The sequence below is a fragment of the Nanorana parkeri genome, unplaced genomic scaffold, assembly GCF_000935625.1.
Source record: "Nanorana parkeri isolate BGI_ZX_2015 unplaced genomic scaffold, ASM93562v1 scaffold418, whole genome shotgun sequence".
Taxonomy (NCBI): domain Eukaryota; kingdom Metazoa; phylum Chordata; class Amphibia; order Anura; family Dicroglossidae; genus Nanorana; species Nanorana parkeri.
The window spans coordinates 319253-328440 of record NW_017306686.1 but is presented as its reverse complement, the minus strand read 5'-3'; the positions used below and the strand labels follow the sequence as shown (position 1 = coordinate 328440).

Genomic DNA, 9188 nt, shown 5'->3' with positions numbered 1-9188 from the left:
CATAGCGGAGTATATCAAATCAAATGGATCAGGAAAGTTGAATTGTCCTGTAATTTCCTTCATGGTCAGCCACATGGTCTCTGCCTAAAGGGAAGGACCGCTGTTCAGGCAGAGTTGGCCTGAACAGAGATGGCACTGATTGGCCATCTCTGCCCAAAGTTCTGTCTTACAACACCTTTTGGCATAGGTCCCATGATCAATGCCTAGGCCAGGGGTAGGCAATGTTTGGCACCCTAGCTAGATGAAACTACAAATTGCTTCATCCCCCTTGCCTCTGGGAGACATTCCTGTATCAGAGTCTTGCAATGCCTCTTGGGTCTTGTAGTTCCACAACAGCTGGAGTACCCCGGGCCTAGGCAGATGTCACCTGACTGGTAGCAGACGGCCAAGATTACAGAACAAACGTAAGCTGTTCTGAACATTATTAATCTGGCAGAATATGGTGATGTGAATCCTTTTATATCACCGTGCATGTCCACTGCAAGCTGACTGCACTCGTCTTACTTTTGCAATTTTTTTTGTTAATGGTTATCTCAGTGCGTGTTTTAACATTTTCATTGGTATGAGAGAGTAGTTGCCAAATAGTTCATTGGATGGGCCGGACAAGTTCTCGTTTTTCTCCAATTGGCCAATGGGGTGAACCTGACAAGTTCTCCTTTTGACCAATGGGGTGAACCTGACAAGTTCTCGTTTTCTCCGATTGGCCAATGGGGTGAACCGGACAAGTTTTCATTTTCTCCAATGGGGAGAACCTGAAATTCTAGTTTTCTAGAGTTGGACAGCACGTATGTATCACATTTGCAATGCCAATTTTCAGTTGTAATAGACGTGTATTTTTCCTTGATGGAATCGAGGGGTGGTTATTATTTGTTTGGGATCCCTTCATATAAAGATGTGACGGACCCGTGTATGGCAGTATCCTAAATGACAAGCAACTGAAAATTACGACTGAACCATCATGTGTCCCTTTAATGTTCGAGTTCTCCAAAGCTTAGACCAGTAGATGAATCGCCTCTCCGGCATCTGGTCAATCCAAATATTTGGTTTTGCCGGACTGACCCTTTAATGACGCGGCCTTCTGCTTCAAATGTTTTGGGAGGGAAGATTGATAAAAACCCACCAAAAAGACAAAAAAAAACAAACCAACTGCCTATTGTACATTCTATCTGTATTGTAATTTCTCTCTTTTTGTAGTCGCACAGAATCCATAAAAATGTATTTTTATTAATATTTAAGCAAGTGGTTACATAGATCTACACGGTGAGCTAGATATGGTCACGTGATCTTTTGTATATGGCATCCTTCTATAGCTGGACCCTCCGCCAGAGAGAGCAGGGCCGAGGGGCCAGGATGAACTCTCCGGCAGGGAAAGGATAGACATATTGTAATTTTTTTATTTTTTTTCTCCCCTCCCGTTCCCTTCTACATGTTAACAGTATGTTCTTAAATGAATTGTCAGGAGGACTTCAATAAAATGTGTGGGTACTATTTGTTTGTACTTAATGTTGTCATTTTTGGCCTCTTTTGACTTCTTTCATCCAGGTACAAAAAAATGAATCTGCCGCCAGCCAATGATCGAGGCAGCCGACCGATGTAATAAATACTCAACCAAAACAGGTCTTATATTTTTATTGAATGTGTATTGTCAGCAAAACCACCGTGACATCATAATGCATTTGTTCTATTTTACAATTGTTCTTGTGATCTGTTACAGCCTCCGTAAAGAAGATCCTCCAAGCAACACCCCCCCCCCCCCCCAAAAAAAACACTTCATATATGTATATCATCAAGTTATCAAAGCAGTTAAACTGGGCCGTGCCTATTTGTCTGCGAACCTTCCGATTTAATTCCTATCATGCCTTGCACCCATCGGCTGACATTTCAGAGCACACTGACAGTGGTAGATCTTAAAGAAAGAGGAAACTAAGAAGCAGCACTGACTGACACAAATTCCAAGCCGCAGCACTGACTCTCTCCTTTCATGTACTGGAGGTGGCTGGTGGTAAGGTCAGAGTCCAGGCAGGTTTGGAGGGTTGATGTTGCTACTTACAGGTATAAAATAAATGTGTTTTCAGGGTAAAGCCTCCATATTGTGCTTGGAGGAACTGGGAAGGCAAAGGGAGGGGAAAGCTGCAGCTGTGTTTTAAAGGTTTTTACTTGTTTGAATGGAGTTCCTCTTTAGAGAGAACCTGTTGCAAGAAAATATGATATGAATTGCCATTACTGAAAGGCTTTACATGCCATCAGCTTGTCAAACTCAGGGCTCATGCAGACTGGCTGTATTTGCTTCCTGGCAATGACGGACACTAGACATCGCAGAACCACCTGCATCCTAGCGCCCAAGGATGCTAGGTGTCAAGAAGCCGCCTGCATCCTAGCAACAAAGGACGCTGGACGCCAAGGAGCTGCCTGCATCCTAGCAACAAAGGACGTTAGGTGTCAAGGACCTGCCTGCATCCTAGGAGCAACAGATGCCAGGTGGCAAGCAACCACCTGCATCCAAGGACACGAGGTGTCAAGATGCTACCTGATTCCTAGCAACAAAGGATGCTGGGCGCCAAGGAACCACCTGCACTTTGGCAACAAAGGACGCTAGGCGGCTTGAGACTCATTTTGTTGCTAGGATGACGGTGGCTCCAGCAGAGTGCAATTGCACTGTACAGATGTATATGTTAGCACAAACGGATACAAGTAAAATATGGCCCATGGTCCAATATGGACGACCTCAGACTTGTTTTATTTAGATTTGAATGCAGCAAATGTTTACTGATCTCTAAGCACCTTTTGCATGGGCCCATCGAAAACAATACACCTGCATTCAGATCTGTACATAATAATGCTGTACTATACGCAGCATGGTTCTGGCCGCGTGCATGAGCCCTTAGGCCCCATCTCACCCAGGACTCCCAAACCAGGGATGGTGCGGCTTGCAAATACCTATTTTGCTTTACATTGGTCCTGTTGCATCCTTCTAGGCAGCACATTATGTTGCTCTGGTTCCTGCCTTGTATTATGGGATGCAGGGGGCGTGTCTGACCTATGACCCAGACTGAAATGAGTATTTGCATACGACATGCTTCACAAGCAATGGGAGTTTGTGTGCTGTTGCCTACCTATACCACATATTCTTTCAACAGGTTCATGTTAATGGAAACCAGTACTGAAAGATGTTTGGGGTAATGCCATTGCTGACCCTTTATAAAATGCTATTTGCCTGGTTGCTTCTGACTTCAATACTTTGAGTCAATGATCCAACACAATCATGCAGCAAGTGAATTCAAAGCTTCTTATTTGCATATCTGTTTCAGGTCTGTCACTCAAAGTACCAAAGCTGAAATGCAGGATGGAAACAACAACCAGGTAACCAACATTTTCATCAACGGCACCTCCATTTCTCAGGTTTCCAGCTGCATAGGAATCACAAGTCACAGCAGGACAGGAAAGGAACGTATAATTTGGTGAGTCACTAGATGTGTTCCTGTGTGCTGTGCAGGTTGGAAGCCGTGCTGGCATAGCTGTCCTACCATTGTCCCTTCCTGCTGACTTCACACATCATGTCTGACACGTCTTGGCTCGATCATGCAATTTGTACGCTGTGGTGTTTTATAGCAGAAGGTTGACAATACTCGCACTGCAATACCAAAGACCAAGAAAAGGGGATAGCAATGTAGAAACGCTTTATAAAAGGGTATCGTATCCGAGTAGGTTGCCATGGCTTGTGGACCATTAATGGCTCTTTGCAGGTTTTTGTCCCCTGAATCTGCTTTATTATCATTTCTAGAAGACCATGGACACAGATATGTGATGTATTTTCTCCACATAAAGGGTGTTTATTAGGTAGGAACTCAATTTAAACTGGTCTTGTACATCCCCCAGCATTTTTGCAGCAAACATACACTTGGGCTTCATTCACACCATTATGAATTAAAATTGCATGTATTTTACATTAGGAGCTTTTTTTATATCGTGTAACAGGTTTGCTTTATCCCCACCCCATCTGTTGATATCCAGTGCTGTATATCTCCCTTTTGGTAAAACAACCCGAAAGAAGTCTATGAGGGCTGCAATGGACAGGTGCAGCCAGCAGAGGGAGCATTGCAGCACTAGATGCAAACGAAAACTGAACTGTAGCCATCAGATCTCGGTAAGTATGGATCTGCAGAGGGTGTCCTCATTTAGGTCAGGGGTGGGGGGACAGAAAGGATAAGTGCACTTTGTTGACAGGTTGCCTTGCACTGTGTCATTCACTTTAAAGTGACATTCCAGTCACATCACATCACCCACCCACCCACTTTAGGACTTCCCTAAATGATACCTCTTGATCCGATCATCTTCTTTCCAGTAGTTTTCAGAAGTCCCTCCAGCGCTGGTGCCGGTCTCTGATCCAGTGCTGACTGCTGTGTCTTCCTGTCCCACGGAGTCTGTGCGCGTGAACACTGCCGGGCTGCCTGCATTGACTTACCCCGTGTCTCTCCCCGTCTCCCGGCCGAAGATCTCTACTGTGCCCCATGATCCTTCACGGCCGCCCGTGAATCTTCAAATCTTCAGACGGGAGCGAGCGACTGAGACACAGGTGAGTAATAACCTGTTTAGTAACTTTTTTTTAAATGTTTTTGCATATGTCTGCTGCTTGCTAGCAGTAGATACAGTGCTACCGCCGTTCACAAGCTTAATTCGTTCCACGATTTTGGTCGCATACCGAATCAAACTGCGATCTCGACTAGAGGAAGCCACGACCATGTGTCAGAGCGAGAAAATGGCTGCGGTTGTGTTCGTCACCTGATGCTGAGTTCGTGAACGGACGCAACATTTTGCAGAACTTCCTGTTTGCGAACAGAAGCGTTTGTGAACCGAGGTACCGCTGTATATGCAAAAATTAAAAAGAAGGCTTCATTCTATTATAAGTGCATCTGCAATGGAGACAGCCATATTGTAGGCTACTCTGCAGGCTGTTAAACACCATCGTTCCACTATAACTAGCAAAACCGGTCTTGTAAAGTAATACAGCCATAGAGCTTCTCTTGTCACCAATATCAATAGACACGCGGCTTGCCTTGAGCTGTACAAATCAATTATCAAAAGGAATTGTTCTGCTTCTCGTTTGATTCCGGGGTGGCCGCCCACCCAGCGCACTTTAGCAGCAGCGGTGGTTTGTGTTCCTATAATGTAGCAACACTCGGGTAATAAGTGATGGAGACTGTTGTCTCTCGCTCTCAGTCACTTAAGTGGGTATGTGTAAAGCTAATTGAAGGTAATAATGGGGCTCTAGCAGGATCTTCTAGGACTGCGTTAAGTGGCACCGGTTTATGTACGCCCACCTCTTCATCGGCTTCCAGCATATGACTCAACTCATTGGAGGGAGGGAGATTTTAAGGCGGTTTGCTGGATGGAAAAGGCACTATGATATTAAAATTGTCACTTTTTAAAATATCCACGTGCCACGTCTTGTTATCTGCCACTATGCTTCATATGGGTCATGGACAGAAGCTGCAAAAGGCACGGGGTCATGTGATCCGAGATAATACAGATAAAGGTAAGCATACATCTGTGAATGGTACAAGACCATAACCCAGCCAATGGGGGTGACATAGCGATAGCAATGAAGTCCAGTCAATAAAGAGCCATTGCTACTATACAGATGTGGAAGCAATGCTTTGTAAAGGGGCTGTCATATCCGTGATCTCTAGCAGTCTCATGTAACCTCTCTCTGTTCTATGACTCATAGAAGACTGAGGCCACCAGCTCTCCTCATTTAGGCTAAATGACGCTTGTGACATGTTTCATCAATAAAACAGCAAAATAATCCAATGCTTTCAGTGCTGGTGATCTCCGTCTTCTATGATTTTGGAAAACACGGCGCCATCCGTGTAATCACTACCAGCACCACGACTAATAATCAAGGTCCAATCACTGTACTGAGTACAGGCGACGCAGCACAATACTACATTATTGATTCTATGACTGCCTCCTGAAGCATGTACCCCATTCTTAAGCAACTTCTTTAAGCCCTGGTTCATACCTAGGCGGCACCTCTTCTGCGCGTTTGTACGCGCGTTAGCAGCATGCGGTTATTTGCGTGTTGTGCACATTTGTACATGAAGACACGCGTTTTGATTGGCAGCTCATAAACCATTGTGGGCAATGGAAGAATGCGCGTATAGTTATGCTTCTGTTCCTCGTTTTTGGGCATTTCCAATTAAGTCTATGGGGAGGAAAAGCGCTTTTAACTGCCCAAAGAAGCTCCTGTATCTTTTCAGGCGTCTGGCGTTTTCCTGCTCCGGTGTGAACCAGGGGCATTGAACATCACGGGATTTTTTGTGTTGGGCAGTTAAAAGCGCTTTTCGAACTGCTGGAAACTCCTAGGTGTGAACCAGGGCTAACACGTTTGGTCATGCATGTTCTCTGACCATCTCCTGTGGCTTGTCTGCAGTCTCTAGTTCTTGCTGCATGCTTTTAGTTTAGTGAAACTACAAATCCCATGATGCATCTCCCTCCTGGAGTCATGTCTGTGGCTGCGAGAATGTTGCAATGCCTCATGGGATTTGTAGTTCCACCACAGCTGGAGGACCAGTGTTTGGCTACCCCTGCTTTTAGTTACTGACCATCTCCTGTAGCATGGCTGCAGTCTCTTGTTTTTCAGTAGGTCGTAGTCTCTGGAAATCACCTATAATGTCTGCAGTCTCTAGTTCTTGCAGCATTCTTGTAGTCTCTGACCGTCTCCTGTGGCCTGGCTGCAGTCTCTAGTTCTTGCAGCATTCTTGTAGTCTCTGACCATCTCCTGTGGCCTGGCTGCAGTCTCTAGTTCTTGCAGCATGCTTGTAGTCTCTGACCTTCTCCTGTGGCCTGGCTGCAGTCTCTAGTTAATTTTTTACAGTATGCCCATAGCCTTTGAACATCTGCTGTTGCTTGTCTGCAGTATATGACAATTATCAGTGACATTACATTCACTAATTATTATTAGGGATGTTCAGATACCAGTGCAGATACTTGGCATTTTCATGACAACTACCAGGGTTGCAGCGGTCTCAGCTGGGACCTGGCTCTGGCGCTCCACCACTGTCCTGAAATCATTAGTCTGTATTGTTTTAGAAAAACTGTCTCATGACACTAAACAAAATGGTATCAGTATTTGTACTTGTAAGTACTCGGCAAGTACCAGTACTCGTAAAACTGGTATCTGTGCATCCCTTTATTTATAAAAACAAAATCATACATTAAAACAGAGATGTACAAATCCCAGGAGCTCCGTGTGCTCCTTACACATGATAGCTGCCTCTTAATTTTTGCATTTTTCTCTAGTGTAGTCTTGGAGCTGGAAAAGTATCTGTACTTGTCCCGAGTACGGTACTTGGTATTAGTGCATCCCTAATAATTATGTGTGGCCCTTTGGCAGGGGCTGCACTTGAGACTCCTTTATCAAGTAAGTTGACCTCCACAGCCTTAGAGGTTCAACAACCGATGGGATTGTTCCAGGCAACCTGTCATGAGTTGAATATATGCCACTATGTAGAGAAGATGGAGGATTGGGAAGATACCTAGACAATCAGCATTGTAAGAAAGGGTTCAGTAAACATTGCACATGGAAGGCGGGCACCATTGAGCATCTTGTCAAGTATTGGGCTCTAATGCTCTCCTGTGCTTATAATAGTCAAGCTCTACAGCATATGAAAAGATAGACATCCCAACTACACTCTTTTCTATCCCGGTATACAGATCTGTCAGTGCACTGCTTACCAATCCTCCACACAATGTAGGCGCAGTACACGGGCCGCGGATAACTACTAGGGTAAGGCTCCCCTGAGATGTTATGGGGACCCACTAGGTGGTTTGATCTGGGCAGACTTCCCTCCTCACCTAAAACACGGCCATGTGCGGGGGATAACACTCATCATCCTCGGTACACAGCTCTTTATAGAGCAGTAGTAGTATGATTAGTAGTATGATAGTAGAGTAATTAAATGTTATTACAGAGCGGCAAAAACCTGCAAAGTTGTAACTGACCTTTCTGTGTGACACAGCAGCTCTGGCACTCAGGGAGGCTCTGCTTGTTGGGGAAGGACAAGTCCCAGCATGGCTTGCCATACAGAGCGTGGACTTGCCGTTCCTCAGCAGCTGGAGGTCCTCGAGATGCTCAGGTCTGCTCTGTACTACAGAGGTCCCTGTTCTGGTGTTACAGTTCAGACAGCATGCAGTAGTGTGACGAGCATGGCGCCGACTCTTGCACCGGTGAATATAATATACAACATGTACACGCTTCTGTCTCTTCAATGGCACCGCTCCAGGGATCTTCTCAGAAAATTGAGTCGACTGATGTGCAGAGGTGAAGGAAAACCTGTTCGGGAGATCCCTCTGCGTTGATCTGGAAGACAAAAAAAAGAAAATGAGATTGATATAAATTCTTTTGAGATGATTATATATATATCACAGGGTTTCTAATACAAGAACACACTGATGAGATTTGCATTTATCTGAATCACCAAGCAGAAAAGCCAAAAGGGATCACCATGACAAATCTTCATGACCGGTTCCCTTTAAGGGCTTGTTCACACGATGTCTGGATTCTGTCGCTCCTGCACCCAAAATGTATCCCAATGTATCCCTATGTGTTTTATGGGCTACAGTTCTCACCAGCGTGGTCCGTGATGATGGAAATGTAACTTTAGCCTTAGGGCTTGTTCACACCATTTTCTGGCCCAGATCTGCAGACGCAGTGCTATGTGTGCAGTGCGTTTTTGACGCGTTTGTGCATTTCCGGACCGAAGAAAATGTAACATGCAGTATTTTTTCTGTCCGGCCCTGAACATAGCACTGCGTCTGCAGATCTGGGCCAGAAAACGGTGTGAACAAGCCCTAAGGCTAAAGTTACATTTCCATCATGGCCTCCATCTCTCCCTGTCATGTTTGTGTTCTTGTATGAATATGGGATTGATCTCGGGAATACCAGGGTTTGGAGGTGAGGCTGTGTGCACTGAGCCGTGTAATGACTCGCCACCCAGCTTCCTTATTAGCCGGGAAGCTGTCTCCATGCTCCATCGGCACCAGGGTAATGGCTCACTGCCCAGCTTCCTGATTGGCCGAGAAGCCGGCTCCATGCTCCATCATCACCAAGTGACGAGGGAGCATGAAGCCCGCTTCCCGGCCAATCAGGAAGCCGGGCAGCGTGTAATGACTCGCTGCCCGGCTTCCTG

At 45.5% G+C, this 9188-nt stretch overlaps 1 protein-coding gene across 2 annotated transcripts in view; it reads right to left on the bottom strand.

Annotated features, from left to right (window-relative positions):
* Positions 1–7957: 7957 nt before the first annotated feature.
* Positions 7958–9188, bottom strand: part of AK5 (adenylate kinase 5) — a 139792-nt gene continuing 138561 nt past the window's right edge. For both annotated transcript variants that reach the window (XM_018559883.1, XM_018559882.1), the window contains one exon: positions 7958–8359. In XM_018559883.1, the coding sequence (XP_018415385.1) occupies positions 8291–8359 (69 nt within the window). In that variant the 3' untranslated portion in view covers positions 7958–8290. The remainder of the gene's footprint in view (positions 8360–9188) is intronic.